The sequence below is a fragment of the Leptonotus elevatus genome, chromosome 14, assembly GCF_054856555.1.
Source record: "Leptonotus elevatus isolate MCC_2025b chromosome 14, RoL_Lele_1.0, whole genome shotgun sequence".
NCBI lineage: Eukaryota > Metazoa > Chordata > Actinopteri > Syngnathiformes > Syngnathidae > Leptonotus > Leptonotus elevatus.
This window is the reverse complement of record NC_141252.1, coordinates 16,312,874-16,335,014: the sequence shown is the minus strand read 5'-3', so window position 1 is coordinate 16,335,014 and position 22,141 is coordinate 16,312,874. Positions and strand designations below refer to the sequence as shown.

At 39.5% G+C, this 22,141-nt stretch overlaps 1 protein-coding gene across 2 annotated transcripts; it reads right to left on the bottom strand.

Annotated features, from left to right (window-relative positions):
• Window positions 1–2,698: 2,698 nt before the first annotated feature.
• Window positions 2,699–21,246, bottom strand: LOC147163173 (uncharacterized). Of its 2 annotated transcripts, XM_086095035.1 has the most exons (6): window positions 20,661–21,246; window positions 20,129–20,226; window positions 13,881–13,962; window positions 13,245–13,759; window positions 9,293–9,346; window positions 2,699–3,847 (listed from the first exon to the last, which is right to left on the bottom strand). In XM_086095035.1, the coding sequence occupies exons 1-6, from the start codon at window positions 20,731–20,733 to the stop codon at window positions 3,740–3,742; spliced, it is 930 nt and encodes a 309-aa protein (XP_085951161.1). In that variant the 5' UTR covers window positions 20,734–21,246; the 3' UTR covers window positions 2,699–3,739. The 2 variants fall into 2 exon arrangements, with proteins under 2 accessions (XP_085951161.1, XP_085951160.1); XM_086095034.1 differs by lacking the exon at window positions 20,129–20,226 and having other exon boundaries at window positions 20,665–21,241.
• Between the last annotated feature and the right edge of the window lie 895 nt (window positions 21,247–22,141).

Sequence of the window (22,141 nt, the reverse complement as noted above, 5' to 3'; positions counted from 1 at the left end):
AACGGTATGAGATTTTTTTTCTAATAGGTTTTCTGGTGAGCTAACAAATACACGCACGCACGCACGCACGCACATACACATACTCACCCACACACACAAAAAAAATATATATATATGTATGTATGTATGTATATATATATGTATATATGTATGTATATATATATATATATATATATATTAAAAAAAAAAAAAAAAAAAGAGCAATGATGATGACATTTCCGAATGAACAATACTGAGCTCTTAATAAAAGAAAAAAAAAAAAAGTATATTATGTGCTTCTACTTAAGTACAGAGTGTACAAGGGGTTAGCACATCAAACCTATTTCAGAGGTTTGAATCCGGTGTTCCGTCAGATCAGCATACCCGTATCGTAAACTCTATCTGTAGCCTCACCCTAAACCAGAGGTGTGGACTCGAGTCATGTGACTTGGACTCGAGTCATGAATTTGACGACTTTAGACTCGACTTGAAAAAATGTTAAAAGACTTGCAACTCGACTTGACCAACAATGACTTGTGACTTCACTACGGACTTGAGCCCTTTGACTTAAATAGACTTGCTTCTTCCACCAAAACAAAAAGATTAAAATGTATGTTAACGAGTAAGTTCCTTCCAGTGTGTGCAAGCTGGGCTGACCATCATTCAACAAGTCAGGAAAGCCGCAAAGGCGCAAACACACCCCGCCTATGCTAAAGCAAACTTCAAAATAAAGCTGACCAAATAATACAGTGACCCCAATGCAATAGCCATGGTGGATTTTACTTTGAAGTTTGCCTGCATGGTGGCGTGAACGCCAGTTTGACTACTTCTCTTTGACAATTTGGCTTGCATTATCTAGGTTTTTATTGAAATGACATATTTTCTACCACCATTATAATGCCACCCCGAAAGTATATTAAATAGCGAATTTAGGACGCGAAGAAACTGCAAGTCAATTAGGCCGTCATTGCACGATACGGTACAAATCTCCGGCATTCGTGTAGCTAGTAGCTAACTGTTAGCGTTAGCATCGAGTGCCTGGCTAGCAACAATAGTTTGACAGCTGTTGCTTGGCTCGCTTGCTTTTCTTATTGTGGACCTATGCTACTTTTTACTCCCACCTCTGCTCTAAACTCAACCTAACACCCAACCTGTTCTTACTGCGCGTGGCCTGTTCCCTGCAGCACTTGCACAGAAGTGCAAGGTATGCTACTCTGACGGGTATGCTGTATGGTCGAGACACCGGATTCCAGACTTCTGTGTGCCAGGCCGCTTGCCCATTGAGTTGGGTTAGGCTCCAGCTCACCTGTGAATGTAAAATGGATCGAAGAACTATGACTGTATAAGATTGTTCAAACTCAAACATTGACCACATTTTGTTACCCCTCTGTTAATCAAAGAGAATGATCATAAAAAAACAAGAACAAATGTAAGCAAAATTAACCGATGAAAATCAGACATTGCTTTTGAACTGGGCAGCACATTCCTCTCTAGAATACAGAGGTACCTCGGAGTTTGAACATAATTCGTTCCTGTGAAGTGTTTCAAAGTTCAACCCAACTTCAGAAAAAAAATATTCCCATAGGAAATAATGTAAATGCAATTAATCTGTTCTCAAGCTCCAAAAAGAGAAAATTCCTATTTTAATTTCTATTTATGTAAAAAACATGTACGGTATTTAAGCAATAAAAATACTTTTTTTGTCGTGGTGCGATGGCATCAGTGGATGAAAAATGCTATGTTAATGCATGTTTTAGTTCAGTGCTGAGTTGGTGTATTTTACATTGGGCATATTGTTAGACTACTAAGGGGTCAGGCACGTTAGTTACAGTTAGTTACAGTTGGCGTGATAATCTCCTTCCTAAATCTACTGTGGTTCGTACGTAGCACTGTAATTTTGTCTTGAAGCCACTGGCACTGCTGTCTTTGTTTGGGCGACGAAAATTGTCGTGGAAAAATCAAAACGCTCTCACGAATGTACGGAGCACATCCGCGAGTATTCACGCTCTAATTGGAAATGAGCAGCGCTTCGTCTCGACTTTCGTGATGTGAGAATTCAGCGTTGCTCAGCTCCACTCGGCTACCTATTCAAGGTACGTTCGGCTTTGCTTGGGTGTTGGAACTCTGAGAATGAGGTCAAACTCCGAAATTATTTTACTCCGATTTTTGGGTTGAAGTGCGATTTATACGAGTTCTGAGACGTTCGAACCCCAAGGTTCCACTGTACTTTGGTAGTCTTGAGATTTTGTTGTACCCTTCACAGATTCAAGACACTCTGTGCTAGATGTAGCAAATCTTTCCAGAGCATAACACGGCCTCCTCCATGTTTCACAGTAGGGAAAGTGTTCTTTTCTTGGAATGTCATTTTTGTGTTTGTAAATTGGAGCCGATGTGACTTGCCAAAAAGTTCCAGGTTTGTATCGTCAGTCCATATGACATTCGCCCAGAAACTTTATTTACTTTCACCAGTGATGTCCTCCTTGGTCGTCCCCCATGAAGTACACTTTGGGTCAAATGACGGATGGTGCAATCTAACACTGATGTATTACCGTAACCTTGGAGTTAACCTTAAATTCTTTGGGAGGCTCTTCTGGGCTCTTTTATGACAGACAATACTCCCAACCTGAATGTCTGCCTTACTTCTATGAATTTTCAGAATATCAATCAATCGATTTAATATTTTCCCCAAGTCCATATTGCAAAAACAATCACCCTTAGACAAGAGGCCACAGAACATTTATTGATTCATTTTGTGCAACGAGGGACGACAAACCTGTCACAATGTTACATTCATTTCAGCAAAATCTTAGTTACAGTGGCGACATTGGTTTTTAACCGATTGATCAGCTCGAGTCATGAGCTGAGACCTACCTCAGCTTCCATTCAACACAACAGGAATGTTATTTCAAGGCAATAAGAAACATATAGCAGTGGTCCTCTTCTACCTAAAAAGTAATGAGGTACAATATTGAAAAATAAAATGGCACACTACAAGTTGGCTATGCAATACACAGCACCAATTACACTTGCCAAATGTGCAGCAAACTATTCCTTACTCCTTAGTCTCACGTACCTCTCTTTCTGCAAAACAGTGGAATCCATGCAAGGAAAGAGGATACAAGTACATTAACCCAGACTAACAATGGCATATTCATTGAAAAATGTACATCAAAGGTCAACTAGATTAAACTACAGTCATACATGTTGTTATAGCTCATAATGACCTGCATATTCAAAGAATAACACATCCAAAGAAGTTGTTTTCCAGGTAGGCAAATGTGACGTTTCGCATCTAGACATTAGGATATCGGCTGTCCCACCTCACCGTGTTTACAGGAGGAAGTTACCAATAACCTTATGAGATGTCAACATATCATAGCGAAGGAAGAAACCTCGGAACCATTTGATTGTCTTACATGCATTATTTCCCTTGAAAGTGATCCAATCCAAAGCTAAATGCAGGTCGTACTTGTCACGTCACACCGCCTGTGCTCAAGAAACCGTGGTCCGTTCTTTCAATAGCCAAGCGACAGCCATACATACAAAAACCTGAAATGTCCTTAGAAATGTTACGGTTAGGCCATGGTATTCTCCAAAAGCTGATGGGACTTGAAGAGTAATATTCAAAGTGACATTGTTACAGGGTGGGAATACCTGAGTGTGCAATAGTTGGACCAGCAAACAAATGTCTGTTTCCTAACAGTCATTCTTTTGAGAGAAGGAGGGATCGGCTTAACCGACCGGCAGGCGGGTCGTTTCTTCATGAGCAGGGGGGATCCTCGGATAGGGGCACTGCGCTTAAAGACCGGAAGGCGAAAATGGAGGGATCGTACGTGTACCTGGGCGGAGGACGACTGCCGGTCAAAGTCTGAGGAAAGAGAAAGAGAAATGTGTTTGCATATTTGATTTATTGCCACTGTACATTAGCTCATGCTGCACATCAAAAAGATCCCAGAGTCACCGTTTGGATAGACAAGCAAACTCTCTGTACACTCTAAAAACAGTTGGGTCAAAAGTACCCAATTATGGATCAAAAATGAACCGATCCACTTTAGGGGTCAATTTGACCCAACTTTCTGGGTTGTTTTATACAAAATTACTCAATTTTTGACCCAACTTTCTGGGTTGTTTTATACAAAATTACCCAATTTTTTGACCCAACTTTCGGGGTTGTTTTATACAAAATTACCCAATTTTTTGACCCAACTAAAGGATCTGACTCAAAGTTGGGTCAAATAGACCCAAGTAGAGGATCGGTCAGGTAATTTGACACAACTTTCTAGGTCGTTTTGCAAAAAAAAAGTAATTTTGTACAAAACAACCCAGAAAGTTGGGTCAGATCCTTTACTTGGGTCAATTTGACCCAAATCTGGGTAAAAAAAAAAGAAGGTCATTTTGTATAAAACAACACTGAAAGTTAAGTCAAATTGTCCCATAACGTTTTGATCCAGAATTTTACCCTGTTTTTTAGAGTGTAAAGTTCTGAGACACCAAATCAATGATTTAACCAAGTTTCCTGTCTGCAGTGAATATGACGTTTCTACAGACTGCAGCATTGCCTTGTGTCATGTTCACACAACATTTTCAGTTATGTTCACGTTCACGAATTGATCTGGGCGTTTAATCAATAGTTCATCACTTTGTCTTTGCGCCACACTGAATTCTGCAGTCTGGCCAAAGCTACACAGTGCTTTAATTTACCCACATTGTAACAAATCTGCATGCTTGGAAACCCATCTGACCAAGCCAAATCAGGGAAATACAATTAGATGCTTACAGTGGAGGTAAAAATGCCAAAGAGAATGACTAGTAGTAGTGACCTCACTGGCTATTTTTTGTATTCACACACAAATTAATTTCCACTTTCAGACTGATTGCCACCAAGAGGAGGAACTTGCTCTGCGAACCCTCAGTCTAAAATTAGCCCTCGTCATTTTCCTCCCGACAGGAAATGACTTTGTTGAATTTGGCAGTAAAGCAACACTTTGTCCAGAAGCAGCAGAGGTTGTGTCAGAATTGGATTGAGAAAGATTAAGACCTCGAAACAAGACGGACTCCCAATGTGATCAATTTCATTTAACATGTGAACCTGGCAAGAGCCAGATTGATAATGTGAATCGCTCAAAGGAGTTTTCGGGGGTTTATGAACTCATAAATATGGCGAGAATTCAGCTTGCAGACAAAGTTAACCTCCAGATGCAGGAGAGGATGGAGCTCATGAGAAATCTATCCAGACACAAAAGGTCATCTTGTGGCTGCAGCTCGACTCTGTTAGGCATTTTAGTTAAACATAGCCCAGAAAAAGTGAATCCTACTTTTATCCTACTATTGTTTGAAAGACTGAATTCTGCCAAAACAAACTGCTAAAGTAGCCCTATGTCAGACACGCTCAAACAACAAGGTTAGGGTCATGCAGAGTTAAAAGGGCCACCATTTTGTGTCTTATCGCGTTAGCTTGCACTTAACTAATTTGCTCTCAAAAACGTATAATTACGTTCTATTTTTAATATTACCATGCTCCCAAAGAAGTATTTATATGTTTTTTTTTAATGTATTTTATGCTACAGCATACAGGAGGCTTTGTTGCAGCCTCTGAACTGAAGAGAATGCTTGAAGCAATGGTAGTTATTACAAAAACGGCCAGCAGGTGGCAGTATAGGAGATCAATCCATGTTGCAAAAAGCTCTTTCTCCCACTGTTTTAAACAGATTTGTGAATAATGATGAAACTTAGCTACATTCTAATGCGAATTGCTGCAAAACGAAAACAGATACAACTAGACTCTAATCTTTCTTTTGGTAGGTTCCATGTTTTTATAGCAATAGAACACAATATTCTGTGGGCCTTGCAAAATCAGTCAAAATCCAGTAAAACAGCTAGGAGCGAAGGGGGTTGCTTCAGTGAAAATGGCTGCGAGTGAATGAGTTAATTGGATGAACAGACGGACTACTGTGACATTGCGCGGTGCTGCCCTTTGCTTCCGCGTTTGTTTGTTTTTTACCCCTCTCAACTAAAAATCTTAATGCGATCATATGGCAAATTTGAACATGTCTTTAGAAAAAAAGTGCAACACCGCAGTGGCTCCCCGTAGAGGAAGGCGGCGTGGGATAATGTTGCTGCTCGGGTCGGGTCAATGCGTAAATTTAAATGTAGTCCTTTGCAATCACAATAATATTACCTGTTGAATGGTAGCTCATTAATTCATTTCATTTAGGTGCAATCCTGCGGGGAAGAGGCGCACTTGATTTAAGATGAAATATAAAAACATTATTCAAACCGTTATAAGAAAAAAACGGAGCGCAACACAATATATGCTGTGATGTGAGTGCATGACTACGGCTGGTAGTGTTGCAAATGTAAGGACGGATTTATGTAGATGATGGACTGTGATGTGAAACGGTACCGCTCAAAAAGATAACTGTCTATAAATGCCAGCATATCTATGCGCAGTCTGATAATCTCACGACGAATATTTAATTCCATGCGCAATAATGCGGCACCTTCATCAAGAGGGTCGTTGACAAAGGACATGCCACGTTCGTGTCAAAAGTGGACTTTACGCTATAGATTATAAGCGTACTTACGCAAAAACTCGCTGCAGCAGACTTTATGAATGAGGAAATGAATGCCGTGTGTGGCTGAAAGGAGGCGGGGACAGAGAAAACCTCGAGGTTCATTGTGAAAAACCTGCAACCGACCAGGTTTGGTTCATGGAGCATGTTACTACGGTAACTGACCGAGAGCTTAAATGACCTCTTTTTATGAAACAGGCGAGAGTTACCCCTTTTTCTCTGGTTTCATTTACCTCCCTTTCTGAAACGGAAAATGCAGTTTGCCACATTTCAGGCTTTCTTGACTCAGATTTCTCACTAAACCTGCTTTGTGAAATAGACCCCCCAGTACTATTGCACGTGTTATACGGCTTCCTCTCATATTCCAAAAACATACCAGTAGGTTAATTGATTGATGTTTTTTTATGTACCCTACGATTGGCTGAACGCTCTGTGCCAAGTACCACTTGCCTAAAGTCAGCTGACTGTGCCACCAAGTCTCAAAATACATCACGTGATAAGCAACTGCCAAACATACTTTCCCACATCCAACATCATCCGACACAACATTTTTCTATGGTGCCTGAAACCGGACGCCAGCGCTCTTGCCTGAGAAGCGCTCATCACCTAATCTCCTCTTTACTTCCACTTCCCTCTTCACCTCCATGGGGACAAGGAGGCCTCAGCAGTAGCCACTGTAGTTTTCCTCTGGTCTCCATGTAACAGGCCTCCACCCTCCCCACACATGTGCTTTAAAATACACGCTGTCACCCTCATCCTCCTCAAACCCGAAACGGCACCCATGCATGCTTGAAGCTGGGGGGCCCCTTCCAGATCCGATATCTCTTTTGGATTCGGGCCAGTAAACTGAAAAAGGAAGTTATAGAGGAAGAGCATAAACGGTATAAAGAATTCACATACGCCTCCAAATGGCTCACGCAGCCAAATGTCTGTGTTCTTCCTTCAAGAAAATCTATGAGCGTGTGCCCACAGACGTCACCGACAGGGACAACAACACTTCCAACTCCACTAGTGAAAAGCGAGGAGAATAATGAGCAATAGCTCTGTGTAATGGCGCAGCTAAAACAGATAGCAGCCGGCCAGACTATAAATGGAAAATGACTTCATCCCTTGTAATCACACACGGGGGAACGGCAAAAGCGTCCTCTCCTTCCTCCTCAGCTGCATGTATCATCACCACTCTCCTGTTCGGCCTGAAGATTGATTTTGATGCAGATTGTGACTCTTCTATGCTGGCGATGCTGTTACAGTTGGTGCATGTGCGACTCTACATAAACAAGTGTGTGATGAGCTTCCATTGACACTATCCCACACAAGGTGACGATGACGTCACTGTTCTCACCACACTGTGCATCCTTCTGGAATCGCCCGTTCTGTGCCAAGTACCAGTCGACTCGGCTTCTCCAGCATGCTTCCCTTATGCACTACTATCTAAAACCCAACACAGTTATAGAGCTTGCAGAAGGTGCATGATTAATAGGGGATGTTTGGAAGAAGAGTCGTCAACAGCCTTTGTGTTTACAAAGACATTTCACCAAACTTAAACGTGGGTGGTTGAACATTGCATCAAAGACCAAAACATTTTGATTGGTATTATTTTCTCACTTTTTTTTTATTGTGATCCCCCCGTAGTACCCTATAATGTAATTCCCGGAAAATGTCATGTCTGAATATGTAATAAAATGTGCACTTAAATAAATAAAAATGTAATAAAGCCATAGTTTGGCTTTAGCCCCTTGTGCTAGCTGGACCTGGATTTGTCACCTCTGCTAATCATGTAATAAATAAATAAAAATCTCGACTGATAATGTAATACGATTTTTACTGATAATGTAATACCTTACTATATTATTGGGGATTTATAACATTTTCAGGTTGGTCTTTCTTTCTCAAAACTTGACAAATAATGCAATATATATGTTTATTTTCAGTCCAAAGTCCTACATTTTGTGTTTTGGGAAATCCAAGACTGTTATACAACATTTACAGCAAAAAAATTGGAGCGTCAAAACTTGATAAATGTTACAGAGTTTATTTCAACCCCGAAGTGTATTTTTAACACTGTCTCATTTAAATGGAGGTCAGAGCCAATCAAAGTGAGCTCCGCCCACTTGATTACAACTTCCCTGCCGCAAAGTCTTCTGGGAGTGCTTAAGTGTTACAGTTAAAGGTACCTGGTCTTTTGTATTTAAAAATTGTATGTTCATGTTTTATTGTTAAGCAATCAAAAACCATTTTAACTAATTCATTTATTTATTTAAATGCATTTGTATTTCAACATGTCTATTTATGAATAACGTCCAACAACCAGCCTTTCTGGTCCAAGTTGGGTCTGTTAGTGGGTTCCTTAATAGGTTTTTCTATGACAGATGACAGCTGGTATTTATACTCTATATCTGTTATGCTCGTGATTGTGCCTTTAAAGAAAAACTTGTAATACTGTATTTTGTAAATGTGTTTTTAAAGGCGCTACACAAATTATTATTTTCCTAAGCAACCCATCAGATATCACAAGCATGGATGCTGTTAGCAGGGCATGAGAACAAACACTGCTGCCAGATGCTGTCCCACTATGTAGTTGGATTGACATCAAGGTGCTGGCGACAAGACAGGCTGGACCGTTCAAACTTGGACTGCTCCATATGGTTCAGCACAAAGTATTTGCAAAAATATTGCATATGCTGGTAATTGTTCACATTTACCCCGGCTATTGTTACAAGAATATTAAGAGCAAAACTCACCCGAATCTTTATGGTCCGTGTTTTTCCTCCGCAGTTCTTCTTCAGCAGCATTTTCTGTGTAGGATAAGAAACTCGATGAAAAATGTAAAAAAGCATGAGGTGTATTTTTCATTCTCGTAGCTGTGTACACACTTGTTGTGTATATTAAACCCAATCTGGTTGCTGCAAGATGCTTTTGACGACCATTGCTTTGTCAAATTTACTAAAAGTCATTTTAAAGACATTCCCTGAAGTAAAAAAAAATTGTTACAGGAGGAACATCTGACGTGACAGTGGCAGTCAATTAACACAGATTCCGTAGGATCAAGGAAGTGAGGCAAATCCAGCTGACTCACTAAACTAAACAGTCAGTCAATGAAACTTATGCAATATCCTGTCTCCCACTCCCCTCCATATCCACACAACTCCGCTATTCTAAAAAAAAAAAAAAACAGCAGGGAAGGAGGGACCACACAATCATCAAATTGTCTCCAGTTCAAGGGGTAGCTTCTAACGGCAGAAGGAAGCTCAGGATAGAATGGATGCGGGACTCCAAATGTTTGCATCAATTTCATCTGTATAAATGCAGAATTTCTTATAATGTAAATCTTTTTATTATTATTTTTACTTAAAATGTTAAAATTATTAATATCTTGTTTGAAAAATATATATTTACTTCTATTCCTGCTACAACAATCTAACAAAAATCACCAGTTGTTTTATGGAAATCAGGTGAAGGAAGCTAGCACTGTTACTACAGTATATTTGCACAGGGATTAGCATGCAAAGATCCTCAAAATCAATTAAGAAAAAAACTGATGACCTCTTAAACTCTTGCAGAAGTTATGGATCTGCTAAAGAAAGAGAACAGATGCCTTTGACAGCCCTGATGTTTGGAAATATTAAGCTGAAGAAAAAAAAATAACTATACGAGCTGACAAAATGAAGTCAACGCCAGTCTGCAAAAAATATTTGATACCAAGTACAATGGAATCACAAAATCATGAATTGTGCTGATTCCACTGATCTTGAACAACTTTTGCCAAAGAAGCACAAAATGTACATCAAGCGGCTGCTCTACCAAAACAAAAACAAAAAAGTCAATATTCATGGTACTAAGAGTTTCTGGAAGTTGTCCAGCTAAAGGGTTAACGGGCGACTGGGGTTCTGTCTGTGCGCTACCTCTGTAGGCCCCCTATTGTATTCCCTGCAGCACCTCCCATTCCACTTGACTGAGTGTGCACACACACTCGCACAAACAGACACAAAGCCAAACAACAAACTCATAGACATGAGGATGGACACATGGAGACACAAAGAGACAGCCAGGATGATAGACGCATAACCCAGCATGACACACACACTTCCCTTTTCCCCCCCTCTTTCGACCCCTCGCCTCGCAGCACACTGCCTCATCATCTGCTCTTTCCCTCTAAAAAACCTCATGGACATATGGAACCCTAAAACCTGCCGTCCTCTCTTTGCAAACACGCGTAGCCACCATTCAATGATGCGGGCCAAACATTTTGACTGGATTGTCATGATTAGTGAAGCAGCTTCCCATGACTCATTAGTAGATGCTGTTTTTTTGTTGTGTATTTAATCCTCTCTTGCTTGCCAGCCTTTGTGAGAAACAAGGATGGACATCTGCCGTCCCTGCCTGCCTCTCCTTCATCCCTCTCCAGCCAGACCACCGTGGTGGCGGCCGGCCGGAAAAGGACGACTTTGTTTTCTTGTGCGAATGTGCACATTTGTGTTGCCATGTGTATGTCGAGGGTCACTGTGTGGACGAAAGGGACATTTTTGTGTTGCCTATTTGCATTTTTTAGGTACATGTACAACTGCAAGACTCCACAACATGAACAAAACACACTGACTTATATAATGTAGCTGTAGTTGAAGGGAAAGTCAACCCAACATTTTCTTTACAATAATATGTACAGTAGTATATGCCCCACTAGTCTAAACACAGTTATCTGATTAATATTGCGTTTGTGGAATAAGAGTGAAGTAGCAAAATCCACCCCTTTTTATCAATGTCAGGGGGCATTAATTTTTTGCTGATTTTGACTATTTCCCACAACAACATAGGAAATTTTGGGGGGGGTTATCTCATGTTTTTATTTGTTACAGTAGACGACAACGTGTTGTCAGCTTACGAAGCTTCTATGTAACATTTTTAACTTTAACATCATGCAAATCAACTTGTGATTGTGATTGGTTAGCTAGGATCCAATCATGAACCAGAAGTGTTGACATCATCCAAATTATGAGTTTTATAGGTTTAGGCACGCAAATATGTCATGTCCACTGCAATCATCTGCGGGTCCGAAGGGGTTAAAAAGACATCACAGTTGCTCAGGGGCTCAGGTAACGAGCAATCACGGCTCAGGTGAGCCTGAGCCTTTTTTTACCTGAGCCTGAGCAACTCTGTCATTTTCAGTAGAACCTCTTGTGGCCGTTATACAATCAGGAAGTAGAAATTAGAAGAATAGAAAATTGCCCTTAATTTCATGCAATATTAAGGAAAAATGCTATCTTGGTTAGTTGGTATATATACGTCTTTCTTAAAAAAATTCTATCATTGCTTCTTTTTTAAATTTGATGTACTGCATATTGTATACCAGTGACGTGCGGTCAGGATAGGCAAGGTAGGCACTGTCTGCCCCAGGCTAAAATGAAAGTTGAAACCGTTTGGCTTTTTCAATTTATTTTAATTATTTCTTTCATTTCAGAAAGCCTACACTACCTATAGGTTTAAAAGTGACAACATTTGGTGATTTTCATACCTCAATTAAAAATGACTCTTTATTACTTTGTCTGGCCTGCAGGCAAAAATGCTGCAAAAATTATCCTCCTGAAGGCAAACCACTACTGTGCTTTTCCCAGCCCTGTCCGCGTAGCGATGTGTGTCCGCGCATGCGTCGTCAGTTTCCCAGTAGAAAAGACCTTTACGCAAATAGGCCGATCGCTACTCAGCCTTTTTACGTCGCTGTATTATTCCTAAGCAAACGTACGTTCACACATTCGTGAATTCAAAACACACTTAGTGCACAGCCACTCTGGAGAATATAAAACTATTTTCTATTTTCTTTTGAGGGAAAAACGTCAGCTTTTGAAGGATGGGAGACCAACGCCTTAGCTACCGGATCTTCAGCAAAGTAAGGGACAGAGAATTATTCGTACTTTTCACAAAGAATGGTACAAAAGGACTTTGTGGATGTGCTTTGATTAACTGGCTGTTTCACTTTACATGATGTTTGGCATTGCTATTGCTAGCTTGATTTTGTGAGGCTGTTTTAGAGGGAGATATCTACTTCATTACATTCTTTCTGGGAGGGTTTGAAATTGTCCGTTTTTCGTTGTGTGGCAAATTGCAAGCAGAGTGCACTGCAACGTTTACCGTGGCTGGCAGACTGCGCATTGGCTGTGACGGTGGCCCAGAACTTTAGCTGAGTGGTAAATGTTGAGCTGCCGCACCGGAGGCGATGGGTACGAACCCCGCTCGAAGTAAAAACTTTTTTTTTTTAAAGATTGTGGAGCAAAAAATGTAGACTTCAAAAGAGAGTAATGTTGTTTTTTCTACAAATGAGGCATATGGTAAAATAGTTTGAATGTATGGCATCTTGTATCTGAGTATCAAGTATCTCGAGGTCGGGCTGAGTGTCCTCTTTTTTTGGAAATGAAAATATGGTCACCCTAGGATACGGTGTACACTCGCCTGCCGACATACAAATTTGTAATTGGTGTGTGCGTCTCAATTTGCGACTGCCGGCCTACCCAAACCTAGAGCTCACTGCACGTCACTGTTGTATACCATATTAAACAAATGTTATCCCAAATGCAAGAGTATTAATGTTTTTCTCCCAGTAACACATTAATATAAATGGGGAAAAAAAGCTTAACCTTTGAATCAGAGGCTGATTTGATTTTTAGTAATTGACACACAAGAAAAATAAAGATTACTACGAACCTGTTGCATTTTCTCTAAATCAAGACTGGGCCTCCCCAACTCTCCACTGTAACCATGCCGATACTTTCTATAAGGTGCTGACTGGTCAAAGTGGGTCAAGATGATGGGCCGAGTGATCGGCTGGACCACTTGGAGCTGAAAGCGCATGGGGGGTGGCTTGATGCTGCACGGTGGGCTGGAGCTGAAGAGCACAGGGCTTGAGGAGGCGGCCAAGCAAGCATCGGGCTCCACCAGTGGCCTGGCGGTGGCAGTGGGTGAACCGCAGCCACATAGGTCCCGCACCTCCTCGTCGCTGGACGCGCTGCTGTGGTGATCACCGTGGCGCTGCGGAAGCGCAGACATCCACTTCCTGTTGTCGCCGTAGCTGATTCGCTCCAGCTCTTCCTCGGAAGAGTGGCGATCCAAATTGGCGTCGAGAAGCAGGCGGAGACGTCGTAAACGAGCTGGCGAGAGGGTGCCCTGGTTGTGCTGCTGGCTTGTGGCCAAGGGGGTGAGGGCACAGTTTCTCCGTCTCTCTGGGGGAAAAGTTCAAATCAAAATTACATATTAAAAAAAATACGTAAAAATTAATCAACAACAATGAAAATAGCCCAGCACATTAAAAATAAACAACATCTGCTTGGCTATGGCGCATACCTCTATCAATTTGTGCAAGCTCCTGGTTCTCTCCCTCCGAGTCGTCACTCTCACCACCCTCACCACCACCATGGTAAGAAAACTGGGGGACACAAAGGGTACAGTATCTAAGTTAGCAGCCTTGGCCTTGTCAGAATTCAGATGCAGTGCATCAGACAATCAATGACAACAGCTCAAAACCTTGCACATGATTAACATAAGGATGAGCAAAGCCACATATTAAGTAGAAAGTATCTTTTTACACACTTTATTTTGTTGTTAACACGCAGATGTAACATGGCATCTTTTTTCCTACTTGCATTACTTCCTCTGATTTCTTCTTTGTCTCTTATCTACTGTAATGTATTCTATGGAGGACTAAAATGCCAAAATAAAAAACAAAAAATAAAAGTGAAAACAAAAACAGATATAAAAGCATAATTTAAAATTTAATACAAAAAATAAATATGAATGGAAATAAAAACAACAAAAATATGTATATTCATAAATAAATAAAAGTCCAAATAAATACAAAAACAAGATTCAAAAATAAAAATGTGGAAATAAATACAAAAATGTATATATAAATAGAATTAAATATAAATCAATAAATAAAAACGTCCTGCTGCTCTCATATTTATTTATCACATGGTGCAGATGCTGTCAGCATGAAATGCATCATGAAATGTCATTAAAATGAGGGGGTGGTCCTAAGTGTGTCGGATTTCATGCTGACAGCATCTGTATCATGAAATAAATAAATAAATCATGAAATAAATATAAGAGCAGAGCCTTTTTATTTATTGAGTGATATTCAATTATATTTACATGTTAACATTTTATTTATTTCTACATTTATTTTTATATTTATTTTATTTTTTGAGGTTTTTTGTTTACTTTTATTTATTCTGTCTGTCTGTCTATCTATCTATCTGTATAGATCGATAGATAGATAGATAGATAGATAGTTTTTATTTAAATTTAGATTTATTTTTTGTGTTTCATTTTTGAATTATATTTTTATATCCGTTTTTATTTTTACTTTTATTTATTTTTGGTCCTCCATAGTATTCAGATTGAGACACCAAATAACTGAAATGTCTTGAGTTGCAGGCTACATAACAAAACGTATGGTGTTCCACAGGGTTCAATTCTGGGGATTTGACGGTTTTCATTGTACCTTCTGCTGTCTTGGGTTCTATCTTTAGAAAACAGTGGAGGTTTTAAAGTGCTCTATAAATATATAAGTTGAGTTGAGTGATGGGAGAGAAAGGTTGTGTGAATGCGCATATGAAACTAATGGGATTCAGTACCACCAAAAAGGTTTAGGACCACTGGTATAGTAGTTAAACTGGACCAATCCGTACAAGGTCATCTTCAGCTGAATCACATAGTTGTCTTTTGTGAGTTTGGACAAGGCTCGAATCTAAACCCAAAGCCCGTCCAAGCAGACAAGGACATCAACACCAGCAGCAACAATGCAGATACCCTGCAGACTGCAACGCTCACAGTTAAGTAATGCGCCTCACAATCAGTAATTACCACTTTGAGGCCTCGCTTAGCAGCTGCCATCTGCGCGCGTGTGTGCGTATGCTTACACACATACATACACACCAGCATACAGAACACACCCTTCGCACATGCGCGCACACACACCTCCTTTTCTTTCTGAATGGCTTAATAAGAGGAAAAGGGAGAATGGAGCCTCTAAGTCCAATTCCGTGTGAACTCTACAGTATGATTGCACAAGCTAGGAGCTATTCAACAACACACTGTGAAACGTAACTCAGCATCACATGATGGAATAAATAAACATTTGTGTATTCAGGTTGTAGTCTACATGTAAATGCATGTACCAACGTGTTATTGTTTGACATTTATGATACAATAACAGTGCCACATACTTCACAACTGGAAGACTCTGAACCTTACTGGCAGGCTAAACTGTTTTGTGTGTAACATTTTATTACATCATGCATAATAGTTTAATTACCAGCTGAGCTGACCGACTACGAAATCTTGGGGCTTTATCAATGTTTGTCCTTAATGTACTCAACCATCCACTGACTTATAAATTTGATCTATTTTACATCTTACATCTTTGTCCTTTAAGTTAGCAATTATTGCCAGAAAGAGATACCGTGCCAGTTGGGATTTGTCTTCAAATTTGTTTAAGGACTACAATAATCTAGCATAACTGAGAATCTTAATTGACAGATCACAATTAGATTAGATGCAATACTTACAGTCTTGACTATAAATGGTCAGGGTTGGGAGGGTTAAGGGTAAAGTTTTGTAAAGCAAACTTGGTGCACATGTACAAAAAAATTTTTTTTAGAATATATACACAAACAGTACACGTTAGAAAGCAAGGTGTGTTTTTAACTTTTTTTTTTTATAGATTTTTTTATACTTAATATGTTTAAAAAGTGACAATGATATTTTTAGCAATACATTTTTTTCCCATTTTAAATCCAATTAGATCAGTGTCTATTATGGGCAAAGGATTTCAGAACTGCGCCATACATGCAAATAATAGTTTATAATAAACTGATTTTGTGCATGCATGCTAGGACAGACAAAGTGTGTGTCAAGAAGAGCTGAATGAAATCCTTGTCAGTCCCCTGCATCATTGAGCAGCTTGCTAAGCTGGATCAATGGCAATGTCACAGTGTGCACACGCGTGTGCGCGCACGCACACACCAACGCACATCAGCTTTGCTCTGCCACACTGACATGAACACTCCCCTCTCATGAAAGCGCACTAACGCAGGGTCAAAGATGGGTGATTGTCTTTCCCACACACTCTTGTGAGTCTTACCCACAGCGTAGTACAATTAGTCATGATTAGGCTAAGCTCCTGGGAATAGTTCAGTAACGCGACCTAAGCGACCTCGAGATATCCATGACTGCTGTAGTTGACTTTAAACTATAATATCTCTCATGGAAAAACGCATATCTGATCTTCAACCGTAATCAAACCTTCACAATATGATTGTTAAATTAGGGACCATAAGGAGGACACTGGTTAGGTTACTGGTTCTGCATCTCAATATTTAGCACAGTATGACTTCACATACTGGTACACATTTACAGCAGGCATGTTGTTATCTATGATTTGAATGGCCGAATGTGAATCTGCACATGGAATTGCATGTTTCGCCTCCTACAAACCTGAAAATAAACTACACTGAACGTACTTATTTGTAACCATATATCATGTATGTTTATGATGGCATTTAAAAATGGGACTTGTTTTGTTGTGTATGAATTCATATTATGTGGGATTTCTCTGCTTAGAATTATACACCCCTAACCAAAATGGGGGGAACAAATGTTTTGAACTAGGGTTGTAAAGTTTAAGAGTCACTGAGAGGTTTGACAAAATCTTCCACTTGCATTATAGATAATCCACTATTTTCAGGGCTTGACCCCTAGTACGGACTAAAAGTCGAAATCTGCAGCGTTATTTTTGTCCCGCTCAATCTCTAAATGCTGCAAAATATTATGTGCAATCGACACAACAAAGAGGGGACAAATTACACAAATTAGATTCTCCTTCCTACTAACCTGCAAAAACTTTTTAAATATGCATGCCACGCTAAAAGTTGGTGATAATTGTATTTATTTATTTTAACAAAACTAACTCTAAGACCACTTCCACAGGTGTGCTTCATATTGTTTTAAGCAGTGGTTCTTAGCTGCTGGGTTGGAATGAAAAGTGGATCGCTGACCCTTAATGGTTGGGATGCGGACAGCTAGTAAGAAAGAAAGAAAGAAAGAAAGAAAGAAAGAAAGAAAGAAAGAAAGAAAGAAAGAAAAAAGAAAAAAAGAAAGAAAGACATTTATTTTACTTTGGATTTTTCCAATACAGTATGGCCAGTAGTTTACTCCATAAACAAACACAGTGGAACCGCAAGTTCTGGACTTAATTGTTTCTATGAGCATGTTTGTAACTTGAAACGTTCATAAATATTTCCCATTGAATTGAATGGAAATGCAATTAATCCATTCCAGATCCAAAACTAAGCCATGCTTACTACTTTTTAGTGTGTGTTTAAAAAATAAATGAATAGAGATATAGGTGAAAATACAGCATTTTAAAAGAAAAAAACACATCTTAAAAAACATTGATAACTATTTATTGGTCATTAAAGAGGGAAAAGGGAGGATGACTATACGTAGCTCCTACATTGAAAAATGATTCTTCCATCGTAACATTGACATTGATTCAAGTTTGTTTATTTTTACGTCTGTTTCTTTTCTAACTCATTGGTTGATTTTGTTATACCGAATACGATCCAGGAAAACTTGTCTTGTCTTGTCTGTAACACTATGTCATTGAAAAGATTAATTCACAACACACCTCTTTTGCTCAAATAATATTTTTTGATCGATCACCAGTGAGTGCTTTCGATTTACATAAAGTGGTGCTTCTTTGGAGTTGTGGCTGCTTTTGGCATCTGAGATTGGGTGACTTATATACTATCCATCCATTTTCTAAAACTCTTATGCTTAGGTGGAATTTCCGCCTCGCGACAACATGTATTGACGGCTATTTTGACATGACATTAGCTGTTTGACGCTAAACTTCAATAACATACATACTGACGAAAATAAAATGATCCATCAACCATTTGTGATCGGATGACCCACAACGCTGAGGCGGAACTTCCGCCTACATATGCAACAGTACAACTTTTCACTTTTGATGCTTGAGCACGTTACCAATGATGGTTACGCAGCACGAGACATACATCTGCTAGTCCATGCCCAGACTGGTCGTATACCAAAAACAGTACATTTATTGAGGCAATGTTTCCATGAAAATGTTGTACCTAACTCAAATTGTTCATAAACAGGATCCACTGTACAGTACAGCTAAGTGTATGGCTAGTGTTATAGCCAGCAATGTGGCGGCACATCAAACTCATTTGATTTCAAAATATAATGTACTCTACATGTGTTTCTAGAGGCTATTTTTAAACAAAAAATGTTCTTTGTTGTTCTTAACATCGATGAAAGTGGGTCACGACTTTGCAACAATTGGAAAATGCGGGTCCCTGGATGGCATCCATTGAAAACCGCTAATTTAAAGGATTTGCTTGCACTGAACGTATGCTGTTTATACTGTTTATAATTTCATTTGGTGTATGTGATCATTGTTGCCCACAATGCTGGCATCTAGTGCAGCCTGGTCATCATCCTGTAAGGGGGATCCCGCCATCTGCGGTCCCTCCTCAAGGTTTCTCCCTTTTTTTTTTCTCCAAAATTGGTTTTCCTGGGGATTTTCACCATAGATATTGTCAAGAACTTTAACTCTGTGAACTTTAGGCTTATGAGATGCTGAATTGAATATTGACGTTAGGTGAATGTTTTTTTCAAGATTCTGAAATAGCTACTATGAAGCCCTACGAAACTTTTGTTATTACATTTGAAAAGTTTGCAGTATTTATATGCAAAGGGTGACTGCACTATTATCAAAAATGTACTTTGAGACACTTCAAATGTGTATGTTTTAGGCCCAAAGTGACACCATTTTGAGCTGCCTCAATTTAGTGAACAGCAACTAAGAAGACAAACACCGGCGTAGCCTTTTTTCAAATGGGAATCAGGTAAAAATATTTAACTGTAATATTATCAATGCTGTTGTTTTGCAACAGCCTTCCCAACTGCAGTGGGCTATTTGTTTATATAAACCGTACATCTTTCAACAGATTACCCACGGCCCTATGTTTGATTGCTAACAAAAGGCATACACCAAAACTTGCTGTAACAACAAATTATATTATCAATTGTCAATAAAAATGTCATATTTAACAAAAAGAAACTTTGAATTTTAAGTCAATAAACAAATAAACATCACAGGCCAACGACGCATTATTATCTGCGTGAATTGGTTAATTTCTGCAAATAATACCATTAGGTCCTCCAAATTATAAGTGCAACATAAAATATCTAGTCTATTACAACATGTGCTATTTGCAAAACGATGGTGAAATCACTCTGTGGTGGTTACAAAAGCCGAAACACTGCAGAGAAGTTGATGGAGTGCAGACACACGATTGGCCAGGAAGAACGCTTACATCCCAACAGAGCAACAAACACAAACATGACACGACAATAGAGATGGCACACTTTGCTCTGGATCCTCAGCCAGGCCTTTGAACAGGAGCCCTTTGGCACAAAATGGCTGCCATGTGACTGTATAGTTGGTCTACGCACAATAGTGGAGTGAACAGGGCAAGTTAGTGACCCATGCAGGATACAAGGCAGCCTTCTACACACCAAAAAGAGCCATTATACAGCCTGCAACAATTGAGGAGCACTTCCACGGGTTTTGTTGCGGAAAATTGAAGGGTGAAGACTGTAGATGTTGGAACAATTATAGCTCACAACAATAACATTTTACTGAAATGTTTATTTGTCTTTCTCATTGACCCGCAAGCACACTACTAGTCACATACAATACATATTTTAGCAGGAAGAATTCCAATTTGGGATGATTTGACTACCTTCTCTGGCCCACTAAACCTGTTACTAATAACTATAGACTCAACATTGTCATGGCACATCAATTGATAGCTTCTAAAAGGGGAAAAACTGTATGATGGGTCAATGACATTGCACGTTTACTGGTATGTTTGTGTTGCAAAGTGGACCTTGTAGACATCTGGCAAAGACCCACTGACCATGACCAGTAAATTCCATATAAAATAGGATTGCAAAGAATGATGAAAAATGATGACTAACATTCACAGCTACTTTCAGGACTGTGCAATGAATTGAACTTGCGAAAACTTACCTTCAGTTGGAAAGGGTGCATCTCATTGAGTGAGTGTCTCCTTAGCTTCTTGGTCAGGGTCTTTAGCATGTTGACTTGACTAGCTTATGGCTTATCCCCTTACAAATGCGTTTTAATTGCTGGCTCCTAGATGTCGGATACAACTTCATTAGCTAACAGGAACGACTTTGCTCATATACAGTAAGGCACGACTCTTTACAACTGACAGCCCCCCCCCCCCCCAAAAAAAAAACACCGACAGCTGCTGCAGACAACCGACTGCAAAGAGAACACCAAAACAAAATTAAAACCCAAAATGGTTCAACTGCGTAGTCGTGGCTTCTATTCAACGGATGTGCGTAGGTAGCAAACTTGTTATTTTCGAGTTCATTGAAATCGGCGTTGATTTTTGGAGTGTTTCTCTTCTCGCCGGGTGGCACTGACAGCTCACCGGCGACCCGACTATACTCCACTGCTAATTTGGAATGGGTTCAGAAAAATAGCAAAATATCAACTTGTTCGCATTCACACACGCACACATTCACACACACGCGACACACAACGAAATGAGAGCCAGCTGCACGAGCCTTCAGAGTGTTGCTCCGGCCAGAGCGTCTCGCTTTCTGATTGGCTCTTCTAGTGCATGACGTAATATTTCTACGTCAAGTAGGAGGCGAGTTAAAGTCACATTATCTCGTCTGTTTACTTCCCTTTTTCATATCAGAGAAATAGTTATCCATCCATCCATTACGCACTAAATCAAATACTGTGTTTTAAATGGTGTCTAACTAAATTTAACGCATTTTTAACTTGCTCTGTGATTGAAGTATACTGTACTGCATGCCACTGGTGACGTCCGTTAACCTGTTTAAATTAATCACTGGTTATTTAATATCTGGTTAATAACCAAATATGCTAAAAGTTCCAATTTAGTTCTGAATGTAAGACCCAGGTGACTGGTGGCCACCTTTCATTTAGGATAGTGGTTGTAAAACGTTTTACACCAATTAAGTACTTAAACAAATTCAAGAAGACGCTTGATGATCAACATTAAAATGCAGTAACATAGTAGGTCTAGGTGTTTTTTGTGTGTGTGATTTAGTTTTAGTTTTTTACTTTTCTATTTAATGTTCATTTGAGAGTGAAAACACAATGGAAGAACACGTAGTGATGTCTTAGATATGACTTAAATTTGTCCGGTGACCATGCTTATAAGTTATAACTAAAAACACTTGTATCTAAAATCATCTTTCCTCATTGAAATGATGGAAATATTATGAGTAAGTTGCAGCCCCCCCCCCCCTTTAAAAAAAGAAGTTTTTACTAATGTCAATACATCAATAGTGCATAATATTGTTCATGATTATGTACTTTTTGAAAACATACTAATGGCATAATTCAATATAAGAAAAAAACTGCATCATGATTATTCATTGTGTCTTCTTCTGATGTGCATGACTACCACCAGGGGACAGTATTATACATTCATGCAAACAAA